General features: G+C 25.7%; 3 protein-coding genes across 3 annotated transcripts; 2 read left to right on the top strand and 1 right to left on the bottom strand.

Moving 5' to 3' along the window:
• Window positions 1-337: 337 nt before the first annotated feature.
• LOC107993165 (uncharacterized) lies at window positions 338-2924 on the top strand (the record flags this gene model as incomplete). The annotated part of the gene is made up of 5 exons (XM_017049436.3): window positions 338-1601; window positions 2024-2123; window positions 2214-2318; window positions 2472-2627; window positions 2880-2924. Coding segments are annotated over exons 1-5 (1194 nt in total), but the record flags the coding sequence as incomplete, so codon positions are not given.
• A 268-nt stretch (window positions 2925-3192) lies between these two features.
• On the top strand, window positions 3193-7062 carry LOC107993163 (odorant receptor 22c). Its single transcript, XM_017049434.3, has 5 exons — window positions 3193-5305; window positions 5551-5650; window positions 5754-5858; window positions 5985-6140; window positions 6850-7062. The coding sequence occupies exons 1-5, from the start codon at window positions 4533-4535 to the stop codon at window positions 6904-6906; spliced, it is 1191 nt and encodes a 396-aa protein (XP_016904923.1). The 5' UTR covers window positions 3193-4532; the 3' UTR covers window positions 6907-7062.
• A 780-nt stretch (window positions 7063-7842) lies between these two features.
• LOC107993227 (anosmin-1) lies at window positions 7843-16797 on the bottom strand. Its single transcript, XM_017049550.3, has 8 exons — window positions 15994-16797; window positions 13408-13532; window positions 11539-11731; window positions 10028-10357; window positions 9535-9731; window positions 9082-9226; window positions 8763-8980; window positions 7843-8235 (listed from the first exon to the last, which is right to left on the bottom strand). The coding sequence occupies exons 1-8, from the start codon at window positions 16127-16129 to the stop codon at window positions 7993-7995; spliced, it is 1587 nt and encodes a 528-aa protein (XP_016905039.2). The 5' UTR covers window positions 16130-16797; the 3' UTR covers window positions 7843-7992.
• Window positions 16798-17229: the final 432 nt, after the last annotated feature.

Raw genomic sequence — 17229 nt, 5'->3', positions numbered from 1 at the left:
GGATATATGAAGTGAATTAATAATAGCAAATTAATAATATTATTTATATATTAAAAAAATATATATATAAAACTTACTTTAAGAATTGTATTGTGATAAACGAGAATAATCGATTATAAATTTCAGAATTTCGTAAAGTACGTGTAAAATCCATCTCAGAGTTACACAATTTTCCACTGATCGAGCTATGAATAATGTTAAGTTTCGTAGTTCTCTCTTAGATTTTTGAAATGTTTCTAGAAGTAATATAAATTATCTTTTTAATAATATAATGAAAGAAAGAAACTTCGTCTCTTTCTTTTCACGTGGCTAATTTCTTTATAAATTTATGATAAATTTCTACATCAAAAGAGAAGAACTGAATAGATATTTTAAACAAATCTACAATAATATACATTTACACATACGAATATATACATATAGGGATCTTTTCAGATAAATAATTGTTCAAATTAAAGAGAATGATACCGAGTTGTAATTGCAACTCGACTAACGATCGATGATTATACACTGAAAGAATTTTAAATTGCACGTGATATGGTGCACTCTGTGGTTTAGTAAATATGAAAAATGAATAAACAGATCAACAATGCAATGACGAGCAACAGTTGCATCGAATATGTTGAAACGATAGATCATTCCCAAAATCTACACGATAGTAGAAAAAATATATTTTAAGCGATAATAAATTAATACTAAACTCACCAAAAAAAGAAACAAATATTTTTTTTCACTCTAACAAATTGTATCGAAACCGACATTATCTATATACCGATAAAAATTGCAAAAAGAATCAAGTGAGAGTGATTAAAAATGAATTTTCAAAATCTGAATCGTTTGAACACTTTCGTAAACGTGGTCTCGGGAAATATTTTACCAATAACCGATATAAAAAAGGAATTATCTATCGTTCTGAAAATCTATTCGATCCTTGTTTGGATGATAGAATTGGCATATTTGGCTGCCTGTATTCTCGGACTTTTCAATGTATCGAGGGAAAGAGCATTAAAGGACAGCACTGTGAACATTGTGATCTCGTTAGAAGTGTTCATCTTGATCGTTTATCTGCACAATCGTAAGAAATTGTTACGTGGATTAATCGGAAAGTTGAATTACCTTCTAGTCGTGGAGGACGAAACGCTTCGCGATGTGACAATTGGTACGGTGAAACCGTTGGAGAAGCCTCTTAGAATCTATATAATCGCCAGCGTTGGTTCTCTTATGATTTGGGCATCGTTGCCGCTCGCTAAAACGTTTCGAAAAAATGAATTCTATTACACGGATTATCAAGTGCCGGCAGTCATATCAAACGAGCCTTTTCCAATCGGTGTTTTCATTGGTGGCGTTGTCCTACAGATTTTTGGCAGTGCGTACACGTTGCTCAGAAAGATCAGCTTGGATCTCTACACGATGCACTTGATACTTTTAATAACGGCACAATACAAGTATCTTAGGATCAAGTTTGCCACTATACTCGAGCAGAAAACACCGAAAGATTTCTACAACGGTTTTATTATTTGGCAAAATGTCTACGAGATAAATGATAAAATGGTCAAACAGGAAATGAAGTTGTTAACCCGCCATTTTGAAATTGTAGTCGAGTAAATATAATATATATGCAAATATGATTAATATTGAATCTTTTGAATTATTAATTATTTATATATTATTTTTTTTAATATTTTTAACAATAATTTATTATGTAATTAAATTTCATGTTATATAATAGCGTCTAAATATTTACTATTTGAAAATATAATAATTTAAAAGATATCGATTTAAAATATTTTTGTGACAATTCTAAATTTTTATGAAATTTTACTATTATTGAATGTATACAATAATAATTACATAAAATTACTCAAAATTATCCACAAATATTTTTCACTGAAAAAGAAAATATAATAGATGAAATATCGATTATCAATATATAATTTCCAAATTATATAATTTAATTATGTAATTTCATAATAAAAATTTATTATTATTATTATTATTATTATTATTATTATTATTATTATAGAATGACTGTCATGTTGAAGAAATTACTTTCCCCAAATATTGGAATTCTTTACATAAACTACGTTTTTCGATTCTGCTTTCTGAGTTTTATGCTTGCAACGGTACATCTTCAATTCTTTAATGCAGAATCACGTTACCTTGTCGTTTGTTTATTCTTTTATAAAGAAAAAGCTATTTATTTTTTTTTTCAGAGCTCAGCCATGTATGTTGAAAAATGTTTACTTGTATCGTATACAATCGGTGCATTAATACAATTTTATATATTGTGTTATTGTATTCAGCAGTTACTTGAAGCGGTATGATTTTTTTTCAGTAATTTGCGAAAAAATTACGATTTAATTTACATTTATTATTTTTGTTTAATGAAAATGCAATACGTAAATGACGAAAAAAGAACTAATTAATTATGTTTAAGAATTTAAATAATATAATTTCTCTCAAATCGTTAGAGTACAACTGTAGCAGACGATATAGTACACGAAAAATGGTATTTTCATGATGTAAAGTTTCAACATATAATTCTTATGATAATTTTGGCTAATAAATTAAAGTGCAAATTATCTAGTTTTCGAAATATCGATTTAACATTACCGTCTTTTATGTCGGTGAGTTTTTATTTTGAATGATTATTATATCAAAATATAAATTCTTTTTTTTAAAAAAATAATATTTATATTAAGAAATCTCAATGTGAGAAAAAAATGTACTTCGATTTTAGATTCTCGTATAAATTTTTTCTTATTTCTATTCATATAATAATATAAAGTTTAATCGATTTACTTTGAAACTTTCTGCGTATAAATAATTTATTAATTTTAATTATAGATATTAATAATATTTCTGTATTACTTTTTCAGATTTTAAATCAAGCATATTCGGTATGTTTGTTATTTTTGAAAGCAAGACAAAGTTAAATTAAATTATTGCAATAATAGTCGATACATATATCCATATTTTTTACACAATATGATTAAAAGTTTATTATAGAATTTTTACTTAATTACTTATAATATGTACATTCCAAATGAATAAGAATAGATAGAAAGAATAGACAGATAGAATAAATTTAAAAATATTTAAATGTAGATCGATATGTACTGAAATGATATTTAATTATTAAAGAATTTAATTTGAAGTGAATAATTAATGAATTAATAATAGAAAATTAATAATATTATTTATATACATTTAAAAATTACTTTGAAAATAATTTTATGATAACAAGAATAAAATCAATAACCAAATTATGAACAAGAGAATATCAAAATATAATTGATACATCTAAAATACAATATACTACACAAATATGACTAAAACGAATATATCAAGTTACTGGTAATGATTGGTGATTATAAATATATTGGAGCAATTTCAAATTGCACGCGATATGAGACATGTGTGTGTATAATAATATGGAAATTGGAAATGTTTGAAACAAGATCAACAATAAATAAAGTATTAGGTGATAATTTTCAATGGATCAAATTGTAATAATGATACTTACCTTAAGTTGTGAAGCAAAAGAAATTTATTAAAGCTTATATAGTATACTTTTTACCTTTCGTTTTCCATTTCTTCTTCTATGATAAAATATCTGGGAAATGCATGAATATAATATATATATTAAATAATATATTATACAATATTTTCTGACAATTGAATTCCAATCAACAATAATATTAATGATACTATATACACATAAAAATATATGTAATTTATAGAATTGTTTTATGATGAAATGACAATAGAAACATTAATTTAGCTAAATAAGCTAGCTCTAGAACACTTTATAAAATATAATTGGCACGTTTAAAATTGGTTTAATTCACTTAAGAAAAACGTATTTTCCATCCACAAACAGATATCAAGTTTTATAGTTCTCTTAGTAATCCAACATCTAGAAGAAATAAACTATCACTTTAATCAATAATATAATGACAAAGGTGAAAAGAAACTTCGACTCTTTCATTTCATGTGATTAATTTCTTTATGAATTCATCATTTCAATTTCTACATCAAAAAAAAAAAACAAGAAGCTATAAGAAATTTTAAGCAATTTAATGATAATTATGTAAATTATACATTGTATACACAAATTCTTTCTCTCCCATAAAAAGAAAGATACTAAGTTGTAATTATACGACTAACGATCGATAATTATATACTGAAAGAATTTTAAATTGCAATCTGTATATAGCAATGGTGGTAAAAATAAAAAAAAGAATAAACAGATGAAGAATGCAATGACAAGCAACAATTGTATCGAACACTTCGAATTGATAGAGTACTCGCAAGCTTTTAGTGATATACGTAAATATAACACGAATATAATATTAAAAAAAAAGATCCTTGTATATCCTTTTTAGTTTAGTTTAGTTTTTATCCTCTTATGAATCAAATTTATAAAAAGATACATAACAATTTTCCTTGCAGAATTTTTCTCCTTTCATTCATCAAAATTATTATTTTTCTATCCATAAAAATTACAAGAAGATTAAGTAAGGAAGGAAATGAATTTTCAAAATTTGAATCGTTTGAACGCCTTCGCAAACATGGTTTCGGGAAACTTTTTACCGATGAACAATATAAATGAGAAATTATCCATAATTTTGAAAATCTATTTCGTCATCGCTTGGATAATAGAACTGATATACGTGACCGCCTCTTTTCTCGGACTTTTCAATGTGTCGGGGGAAAAAGCGTTAAAGGATGGAACAGTGAACATAGCCATCTCGTTTGAAGTGATAATCTTCAACATATACTTACACAGTCGTAAAAAGTTGCTATATAAATTAATCGGAAAGTTGAATCATCTTCTGATTACAGAAGACGAAATATTTCGAAGCGTGATAATTGATACGGTGAAACCGTTAGAGATGCCTTTAAAAATTTATGTAATTGCTAGTGTTGCTTCGCTTATGATATGGATATTATCTCCGTTGATCAAATTGTTTCAAAAGAATGAGTTTTATTACGAGGATTTTATAATGCCAGCCGTTTTTTCCAAACAACCTTTCTCAAACGATATTTTTATTTGTGGCATTTTTCTTCAATTGCTTGGCGGTGAAGATACGATAATTAGAAAAATTAGTCTAGATATCTATACCATATACTTGTGCCTTTTAATAACGGCACAATACAAATATCTTAGAATCAAATTTGCGATTATACTTAAAGAGAAACATCAAATAACGAAAGATCTATATAAGAATATTATTTGGCAAAACGACAATGTCAGACAGGAAATGAAGTTGTTAACCCGCCATTTTGAAACTGTAATCGAGTAAGTACTCATAGAAGTTTAATCAATAGTAAATTTTATTGATGTTTAATTATTATTATTTAAATTTCATAATATGAGCAATATCATTTTTTAATTTGTATCGATGATTAATCACATCAAATTTTTAATTATATATAAAATATATTTAATCATCTGTTTAATATTTATTCGATATTATAATAAATATTTTGACAATATTTTAATAATAATTTTAATTAAATAAAATAAATTTATAATTATTATAGGACGACTACTATATTGAAAAAATTAATTTCTCCCAATATTGGATTTCTTTACTTAAGCTACGTTTTCCGGTTCTGCTTTCTGAGTTTTATGTTTGCAATGGTACATTTTATATTCCAATTTTTTTAAAATAGAATCTTATTTTTTTTTATCGCTTTTTGTTTATCATTTATTTCATAAAGAGAAAAGCCAATAATTTTTTCAGACTTCGGCCAAGTATTTTGAAAAATGTTTACTTGCATCGTATACAATCGGTGCACTAATACAATTTTATATATTATGTTATTGTATTCAACGTTTATTTGAAGCGGTATGATTTATTCAATTATTTGTAAAAACACGATTACATATCAAAGAAAGTAATTTAATTTAATTCACAATAACAATACAATATTATTTTTCTTAATAATAAAATATAATTGTTCCAAATTATTAGAGTTCGTCTATAGCAGATGATGTGGTATATGAAAAATGGTACTCTTACGACGTACGCTTTCAACGTATAATTCTTATGATAAGTTTGACTAACGAATTAAAGTGTAAAATATCCAATTTTCAAAATATTGATTTAACTTTACCATCTTTTATGTCGGTAAGTTTTCATAATTATGATTATAATTATATTTAAATGTAAATTAATTAACGCTATATCCTAGAAGATAGACAAAAATAGCGAAATGAAAAAAAATAAAGAAGAAATATCATAAATATCAGGATATTTGTGAAGGTAGAATATCTAATGAGAAATTGAGTATATAAAAATATCGTGTAAAAGTTGTTTGGTATGTAGATAAATATAGAATGTTAATATATTCGTGAGATATACCTTTATAGATAGCCTCGATTCTAGAAACTAAAATAAATACAAAAATTGGTATTCAAAAATATCAGTCTTATTTATTATATTATAAGCAATTCAAGTTTGTGTTATATAAAGCGAGGCAAAGAAACAAAATGATATAATGCAATGGTATATCGGAGATAGAGCTGTTTTATTCTATTTCGTTGTCTCGTTTCGTTTATAACGAAAATTTCACTTGTTTATAACTTAATAAATAAATCTCATTTTTAGTATTAACTTTTGCGTTTATTTCTGAATTGTTCAAAGTGTTCCACGAATATATTAACATCATGTATGTTGCATACAAAAAATAACAAATATGATATATAGAATGGAGCAATGATAGAGATATATTCAACGCATATGTGTTAATTAAAATTTTTATTTTGATATTCTACCTACACTTATAATTATTTCGATTATTAATATTCATAACATAGCTGTATTGTTTTTTTTTCAGATTCTAAATCAAGCATATTCGGTATGTTTATTATTTTTGAAAGCAAGACAAGATTGAATCAAATTATTGTAATATCTTGTATTAATCAATAGTACATGTGATATTTATGATTAAAAGTTTCTTATATTATAATATTTTTATTTAATTATAACATGATATTTTATTTAATTATAGTTTTATTTTTTTTAAATAATTAAAATTATTTTAATATAAAACATTTTATAAAAAGTAAAGATTGAAATATATATCATATTCGACTCATTTTCATCGAATTAAGTTATTGGAAATAAAGAAAATCGTTAAATCAAGAAAAAAAGGAAAGAAAAATAAACATTCTATATTTTATAGCATTAAATTATATTTTCGTATTAATTGATATAAATTTATAATATCACAATGAATATCTTTTTTTTTTTGAAAGTGAATACTTCAAAAGGTAAGAACTCATTACAATAATAAAATATACATATATATTCTCTAAAAAACAATTATATGATATATGGAATATAAAAATATAATATATGTTTATGTGTAATATAATTTTTTATCTACTATTTAAAGAATATGATCTTAAAAATCTAGCTCTTTATTATAATAAAATCACAAAATTATTAAGATACTGTAACATATAATAGAGAATATGATAGAGAAAGAGAACATTGAATAGTACTATATAATGTTTTATTTGGAAAAATAATTTATTAAGCTAATATATTAAAAATTCTGAATATTATAGAGAAAATAATATCAATTTATATCAAAAATTTAAAATTTTGAATATAATTACAAGTTGAAAGATTATTAATATTTATAACAAAGAATGTTTATTATTTCTACAGTTGTGATTTTTTTAATAGGATTATTTTATGTCCATATATTTTTCCAAATGAACATTGTTTTCATATAATAACAAATGTAACAAAAAAAAACAATTGATCACATTCAAAAATATCAATCAATATAGTTAATTTATTATCAACACACGATGATATATTATAGAATAAGAATCTTGTTTATTATGATGAATTAGCAATATATGATGAATATATGGCTTTAAGTATTTAAAAATACTAACTTTTGTTCGTGTAACATTTGAACGTGTAAGTTGGCAATCATATACTTTACGACATAAACTATTTATAATCAGAAATAAGTAGCATAGTGTCGTTTTCTTTTTGACAATTTACTATTGGTTTTACATTGCGTTGTTCTACCGTGTGAAAAATTGTTATCCTTGACTTCTTCTGACTCCCCCAAACAACCGGTAGTGAAAAATTCTATACTGACACCATTTTCGTTGTTACTACTTATCTCGTTGAATATATTTCGTACGTTCACGTTGTATGTGCATTCACTTTGAAGATGTTTTATTTCAAGATGGGACGTCTGTAAGGGATAAAAGTATATCTGCTTCTCGAAATTCAAAATTATATTAACTAGTAATAATTTAAATGAATTTCACAACTTTAGATTATTCTAATTAATTAACCTATTACAATATAATGTCGATATTGTTAATTACAAAAAATATAAAGTTGCAATCTTTTGCAGGCCAAAAAAACGACTTCTGTTACCATTAATGGATTATAAATATGAGTTAACAATTAAATGTTGATTATTCAAATTTCTATTATTCGAAGTTTGATCATTCAAATGACTGATCATCCAAACGCAAGACAAAATTTAATAATGTTTATGAAACGTATCTTGATGTTAAAATTAAACGATGTTAAAATATACGATAAACTTATATGCACTCTTTTATGATGTAATAAATTATCCATATTTAATCGTAACTTTGAAAAAATTTCAAAAAAATCAAAAGAATCTAAGCTAATTCTGATTTTAGAGGCATATAAGACAGCTAAAAAAAAATCAGGTTTCGACTCATTTCATTAGTATAGATATAGTACCTGAACAACTTTCCACCAAGACTTCTTTCGATGGGATACGAGTTTTTCCTGCGATGTCGAGCAGGATGCCTCCCTCCAGGAGACGTTGTAGGCCTTTACATCGTGGTTCATCGGCCAAACTAAACGTGCCTTGACCTCTCCGCAGTGACAAGTCATTCGCCGTAGATGGAGATCGCCATGGTATCGCTCGCATCTGCGAGATCGTCTCCCCATATCGGCTTCAATGAAAGGGCACTTCTTCGTTTGTTATCCCAATTATTAGGCTCGACAGAAATACCAGTAGCAGATGGAAGAAGATCAGGCTGGAATTTTATCTTACCGTATATCATATAATCGGTGCTATTGAAAACTTTCGAAGCCTTTCGCGAAACTAATCGGCGGCCACCGTACAGCGCGACAGCTTGTACCTGAAGGAAATACTGGCACCTCACCTCCAAATCTTTCAGCTCGTAGCAAGTTTTGTCCTGAAATTCGACAAGAGGAGAATCATTTTTCTTTTCAATTTTCTTCTCGTTTCTCTTTGTATTCCAAAAGATAATTCGACAAGAAATTGTATCATACTCGACAGTTTTCATCGATGTATGCGTATTTTATGCAGAGAGATAGCACTTTTAATGGATATAATTAATCTAAAGTTGCAAAAATGAGATATCGATAAACGAATTGTGATTTCTGATATTCAAATGTGAATTATTAATTATTAGTGTCTGCTTAATGAAATGATTAAATTTAATTTTTAAAATTTAAGTTTAGAATGGATTGTAAAACTTACTTTGAGAATTGTTTTGTGATAAACAAGAATAGAATCATTAGTGGGGCCATGGACAAGACGGCTCCAGAACACTTTGTAAAACGTAATTGGCACATCTGAGGCTGGTTTAATCCATCTAAGGGTTATACGTAATTTTCCATCTACCAATCGAGCGTTGGATAAAGTTAAATTTTGTGGCTCTTTTGGATTTCGTGGTTCTAAAAGTGATATAAATTTTCAATAATTTTTTTATAAATCCATCTTTTTTATATCGATCTAGACGAGTTAATAATTATTAGAGTTGTAATTGATGTTATTCGTGGAATTTAATTTTTAAATATTTCTTGAAATGAAAATTAATCAAAACAATCTATTTCCAGGGAAATGATCTTAATTTAATTTCATCAGGCAATAGTTAAAATATTTCATATGTTGATTCAATTTAGTGCAGATATTTTGATTAGTTTGATTACAGATAGTTAGATTTAGTATTAAGAATAATATTCTTGCTTACCTCTCGTTTTGAATGGTCTGGACGGTTGAGAATATCCTCGAGAACCATTCCCATTAATAACTGCTACGCGAAATTGATACCAGTGTCCCGTTTTTAATCGTTCTCGTATCGTTACGTGAGATTTCGTTGATATCTGACGAACCATCCAAGAGCTTAATCTAGATTCTATATACCTGGGCCCGAGTAAATGCCGTTCTTCCACTAAATATCTTACATCTTCGTTCTCGACGGAATCATTTGTTCGTTGGACATTCGAATTTTGCCAAGACAATAGAATTAAATTGTTTTTCTGTTGTCTGATTTGTATATTTTCGGGAATTAGAGGTAAATCTGAAAAAATACAAGAATATGCAAAAGATGAGAATTTGATCTTATAATAATAATTTATTAGTTATAATATAGAATTGTTCAAAATTTTTAATATATTTTATAAATAATATATTCTTTATTTTTATCTTTAAAAATTAATTTTTAATCCTTACAAGATTAAAGTAATATGGATGAAATATATATATATATTTTTTTTTTCAAAATAGTCAAAAATAAAAGCACAATATTCTATACGAATAATCGCAGTATTAAATATTTAAGTATATTAATTAATTAATAATTTATTTTTGAAATTGAATTTATGAAGAGAATTTTTGTTATTTTCAACATAAATTTACAAAGAAACATATCTTGACAATCCTGGGAATTATTATCGCGGGTGAATACTTTTTCAAGTGTTCACTTAATGCATGCTTCATATTGATAATATATCATGCCTGTGGCTAAAATTTTTTGTCATATGCATCTCAATTCAGATAAATGAAATGCAACGTTTCGATAGGCCTTACTTAAGTAGTTGAGCCGCGATTTGCTCATCACTATTTTAAACTTCATTTATATCTTACTCGTATCTTACATGTACAAATCTAACATCTATTCATATTATTAATTGTATAGATTTTATCATTAAAATAAATGGATATCGTTATCATTGCAAAATTTTCATTAATAAACCGTTTCTAAGTAAGGATCAATTAGATGGCTATGAATGTTGCAAAAAAATTTGCAATCTTGTGAAATTGCAACAAATACTTCGTATTATATGTACTATTACATATTATAATACATACATTTAACTTTTATGTTATATGTGTATAATTTAATAAATTTGTAAACGAATAAATAATCAGATCATCGAAATACAAAAATTAAAAGATCTTTAGAAAGTTCAAAAATAAATACTTACAATAATGTATAATTACGTGTAATTGTAAATTGTATTGTTAATACAATATTTTAAAGTCATTTCGAAAAATTGATCTGAAGTATTTTTCTTGTTTATCAAATTTGTTTGTGACTAAATCAAAAAGTAAGTAATTTAATTAATCCAAAGATTTATTCATAATATATGCGAAATCAATGTTAGAATTAATCTATTAATTTAATATAACAAAATATAAAAATAAATTATTGTATCATATCGACAGTGACAATGACAAGTAACAAAATCCAATGCATACCAGTTACATTGTTCAAACCGATGGGATGCATACACGTGACACCGCAATCATGCCTGCAACATTTTGTTAAATCTGGACAACGAGAGTCATCTATGCAAGCTATTAAACAAACAGCTTCGAAGGGTGTCATGGATGCTTTATCAGGACAGTAACCAGGTTTTGTATAATTGGATTCCAAGCAATTTTCCATACACTAAAACAAAGTAATATATCACAATACAACGGTACAAATACATATACAATACATACACATACATAAAACAAAACAATACATTCATAATTATATACATATAATAGTAATATACATATATACACACATATACTTTAAATATTATAATACATTTAATTATACTGTTTAATATTAACTTTTCAAATTTTCTTTTTTTTAAAAAAAACTTTACATAAAATATTTATTTTTATTGGAAAAAAATACATTAAGCAATATATGAATTGGCAATGCTTGCCAACAATTAATAAAATTATAAGAGTAAACTGTGAAATCATTTTCAGGTTTCAAATATTGAAAAGTGATTTACAATCCGGTGACTTTTCAATTTTATATTAGTTTGATTTCAGAGATTGATTGAAAATTCATAGAAATTGAAATTTTGAGAGATTTCGAAACTCTCAGAATTCGAAATACAATAATATATATGTTTGTCTTTTTCTTCTTTTTGTAAGATGTTTAAATATTATTAACAAATTTCCATTTCTAGAATTTTTTAAATTCTGGAAATCAATAAAGTAATCATTATTATTTGACATGCATAAATATTTCAACATATTTTAGAAAATGAAAAAATGTTTAATACGTTTTAACCTAGATAAGAAAAATTGTATAGAAGAAAATACTCATCACTAATATCTGACTCTGCTTGCAATTCTAGCTCTTAAAACTGTGATGTAAAGTGTAGAATAAATATTGTTAGCTTAGACAGCCCAATTGACAAACTTGACAAACAATTACATAATTTTTAAAAATTAAAAAGAATTAATTTTTAAAAAATGCTAAAAAGATTAAATTTCTCTATTATGAAACATCAAATAAATATAATAACAATTTATTATTGAAATTTATCCAGTAATATCCAATATTCAATATTCCAACATCCAGTAAAGATTTTGTTTTATACTTTGATTAATATTTTTTTATTTATGAAAAATATATATATATATATATAACGTAAAAATATATTAAACAACTTCTTACAAATTTTAATGTAAAACAAAATTAAGAAACCTTCGGACTGTTTAAAAAATTTATTTCCAGGTCATCATTAAAATATTCATTAAATCAAGTATTTAATCTAAATAAATATCTATTGTTAGTATCATAAAGCAAGTGTCTTTGATTTTTACATACAATGTACGATTATTTAGATAAGATTCTAGACATTTGAAATACAATGGCCAGAAGTAAGTTTTAAACGTTTGAATTAATTCACAATTATATAACGCTCTATTTATTCTATTAGTTAATCTACTCCAAAAACCAAATAACTAGAAATAAAATTAAAAATTAAGCGTATCTTAGTGCTTGTGAATTTTCAAATTTCTATTTTGTTTTCAATTTTCTTCATTTGTAACGAGATTGTTATTCGATCTTAAATGTATTTCAACAAGAAAAGTAAAATTATCCTAGGAATTACTTTCGTTTATTTTTCCAATTTGTTACATAAATTTATCATAAAATCATTTTCTCGAAATATTTATCATAATGGAAAATAAATATCGATATAAAAAAAAAATCGATATAACGAAAATATAAATACACACTTTTCTACACATTCGTCAATCTTTCTGTATAACTTCAATATTTGCACGATAAACGATAAATTAAATTAAATAATTAATGTAAATTACACTTACTTTATCAGGATAATTACCACCACAATGGACATCGCATCTAGCAATATTGATAGAATCGTACTCCTCGATGTATTTGGTCCAAGATGCAAAACATCCTGGTACAAGCAACCACCAAAGCCACCATTCTGCAAAAAATTGACAACAATATTGAATAACATTGTGACTGAAATAAATTGAAATTCCAATGAAACAAAATGCAATGAGCTTACATGGATTAAATTACATGCATTTGCTTTCATGCGAAAGGTTGATACTGATACGAATACTTGGTAAATGTATATAACATACACTACTGTCCAAAAGTTTGAAAGCAATGAAGAATTCCAAATAATATCTGTCCAAAAGTTATGTATTAATTTATAAAAGATTTTTTATTTCATGCAGAAATATGATTATTTCTAAAGCTTTTGATAATGTATATGAATAAATGTAAACAAAATATCACGTAAAACGATTAAAATTTCATAAAAAAGCTTTGTTTTAGAAAATTATTAAAAAATGTAATAAAACATTTATAATATAACATAATTTATCAAGTAATGTTCATAAAATAATTTATCAAATGGTAAATATAAAATTGATCGAAAGAAAATATCTAAATGAAAATAAATGATTATATCAAAATATTTACATTTTAATATATATAGATATGCAATAATTTGAATAAACCTTTTATGATCAATGACATAAATTATAAATCATATTGATAAAATTCTGATCACGTATGTACATACTTGGTAACAAGACGTCCAACGACATGCGTGATTAATATGTATAAAGTACTTACTAATACTTGTATAAACTGGTATGTGTAGCATTAACGAATACAAGCGATTATGTACAGTAATTAATGGTGAAATCCGAGTTGCTTAAATCGAAATACACATTGTGGCATGTATGGTATGTATACATTCGTTGTACTATCATGCAATTTTTTGCAATTAAGACTTTATATTTTTTTCATTTATATTTATTTTTCATTTATAAATTATTCTCTTATTTTATTCGTGTAATTTATATAATTTACATCCATATAGATATTTATGCATTTATACTTTAATATGAATTATATACTTTAAAAAATTTATTATCTATCATCAATCCTATTACAAATGTTATTTTACAATAGGAAAAAAAATCAGATATTTTGTATTTGTATACCAAAAAAAATGTACAATAATTTTATTTCAAATGATATACCAAAATTATTCTTTTTTGTCTTTAATATTGTGTATTATTGTTAATATTTGGAGTATATATTATAAGATAAATTATTTATATATGTGATTCATTTTAGGAAAAATTAAAAAAATTCTTTATATCTTCGAGTTCATTTGCGAAAAATAAGGATATTCAATCATTTAAATTAACTAAAAAAAATTGGTAAGCAGTAGTTTAAAAAACCGGTTCAATTATTGTGATATAACTTCACTGTACTTCATGATGCCAAATAATAAAAGATTTAAATACATTTTCGGTATTTCTGGAATACTTTACGTAACTGTTTATGATATTTTTATAACATAACATTTTAAAGAATTCATATTTAAAAAATTTATAATATTTTATAAAGAAATGATAATGAGATTCGTCATTAGCAATGAACGAAAATTTTTCTTCAACATATATAATGAAATTACATAAGATTAAAAAAATGAACAGATCTAAAGTTTGGTAAAATAACATTTTATTAACATTTAATTGAAAGATGTATTTTTTGTAAAAGAACTTTCACATTTTTATATTCATGATTTTTTTTCTGTTTAATGATAAATATATTTAATTATATATAAAATGAAATTAAATTATATATAATTATATATAAAATGAAATTATTCATAAGATGTTTCGTAAAATATATTTCATCAATTTTTTCAAAAATTAGAAATTTTGCATAATTTATAAATTTTATAAATAATATTAATAGAGAATTAAACGAAAATAATATATTGATTCATTTTCCTAAAATTTGATATAATTAATGTAAAACTATGTCATATTTATTCTCTCAATGTTTTCACATATAATTAATAATCAAACATATTTTTAAATGATTTCTTCTATATAAATAAAATTATGTTTTATATATTTTTTTTCGATAAAAATTTTATTAATTGTATCGAACAAAAATTAAATAAATAAATATGTCTTAATCGTTTTCTTCATATATATATACACATACATAAATTGTTAAAAATTAATTGTTACAATTAATCGATCTTGAAATAACAATCTTTAGAAAAATTTTCAAATCCAATTATTTCTTAATTATATAGTCCAAAAATCTAGATGAAAATAGATATATCAATTTCATTTATTTTTTTTTATAATAAAATTATACATAAAACAATTTGATTCCACATTCCCTCTAAACATAACATTTTCTCAACTTTTCTCCAAACTTATAAAAACCTGTCATCTTCTTATTTTCCATCGAATCCTTTAAAAAAGAAAAAAAAATTTTTCAAAATACATCTATCACGATTTCTAACGTTGTTTGTGCCCAACTCGAACAATAACCTTAGAGCGAAAAGACGATAACACGATAACGGATACGAGGTCTATTAGCAATTCGACAATACATACGTTTGAGAATAGTCGGTAACCTAAACTCAACGGACAACTTCACACCGGGACTCGAGTGACCAGCCACGGGCATCAGGGGTGTCAAACGATTTCTGTACGTGAGACGAGGCATTGTGCAGATTCTGTGCTTCGGCATTATCCCTCTTTTAAAAGGACGTCGCCTCGTTCGTTAGCTGATAAATTAAGCGGAAGGACGTCGAGCCGCGCACCGAACCGGTAAAACCGAAGAAGACGTAGCGAACCGATCTCGGCGAACCGTTCGAACTGAGATCGGGCTTACTTTCTTGCGCGGACCGATCCTCTCCTGTACTTCTCTGGCACTTCTCCTACTACTTCGACCCACGCCATTCGTTCCCACCACCCTGCTACCACCCATCGCAATGATCGAATCATTAACTTTGGAAAGGGTCCTGCCAGTGGCGAATACAAGCCTTTCCGTCCCTCTCTTTTCCTCGCTCGCTCTATCTCTGTCCGTGTCCGCGCGAGTGTGTGCGCCCGCGTACACGTGTCTTTCTCTTCCTCCCTTCTTTTTCCTCCTCCTCGCTTTGTCTCTCGCTTTGCCCGCTACTCTTCTGTCTCTCGAGCTCACTTTCTTTCTCCTTTCAATCTTCTTTCCAGTCCAATATTATTTCGCATTTCCCTTCGGATCAACTCACCTTCGTCTTTTTTTCGCTCCGAGATAAGAATTTCCACCCGACGCATTAGATTATTGAAATATCGCGTTTCTTTTTTCTTCTTCTTGTTTCTTTTTTCTTTTTTTTTTTTTTTTCTTTTTAAACGAACGCGAGAATATACTTATTGGAAATAAAGTAAAGCAGGTAACGGATGATAAGAGTGGAAGGAAGGATAATGTAAGTGTCGTGCTTGTCTCACGGATTTCTGCTTTTGTTTCGATATCTTGGGGAAAAAAGGTATCTCGGTTCGTTAAAGTACTCTTAAATGGCTTGTTTTTGTTTATATTATTTTAATATTTTATTTTATGATAGTCGATGAAAAGTTTTCGAATAATGTGATACGATAAATATTTTTGATACATTTTTTTCTCTCTTTATTTTTTGTGGTTCAATTTTTTTATTTAGATATATTGTATATACGTATGTATACAAAAATAATTCCAATCTGTAAAAATATATATTTATAAGTGAAAATGGAAAAAAAATATCAGATAAAATATTTTATATATGCTTTGATTGTAAGTCATATATTTGGTATCACGAATAGGAATTGAATAATACA

This window comes from Apis cerana, linkage group LG7, assembly GCF_029169275.1.
Source record: "Apis cerana isolate GH-2021 linkage group LG7, AcerK_1.0, whole genome shotgun sequence".
In the NCBI taxonomy this organism is placed as follows: domain Eukaryota; kingdom Metazoa; phylum Arthropoda; class Insecta; order Hymenoptera; family Apidae; genus Apis; species Apis cerana.
This window is presented reverse-complemented; position numbering and strand designations above follow the sequence as displayed.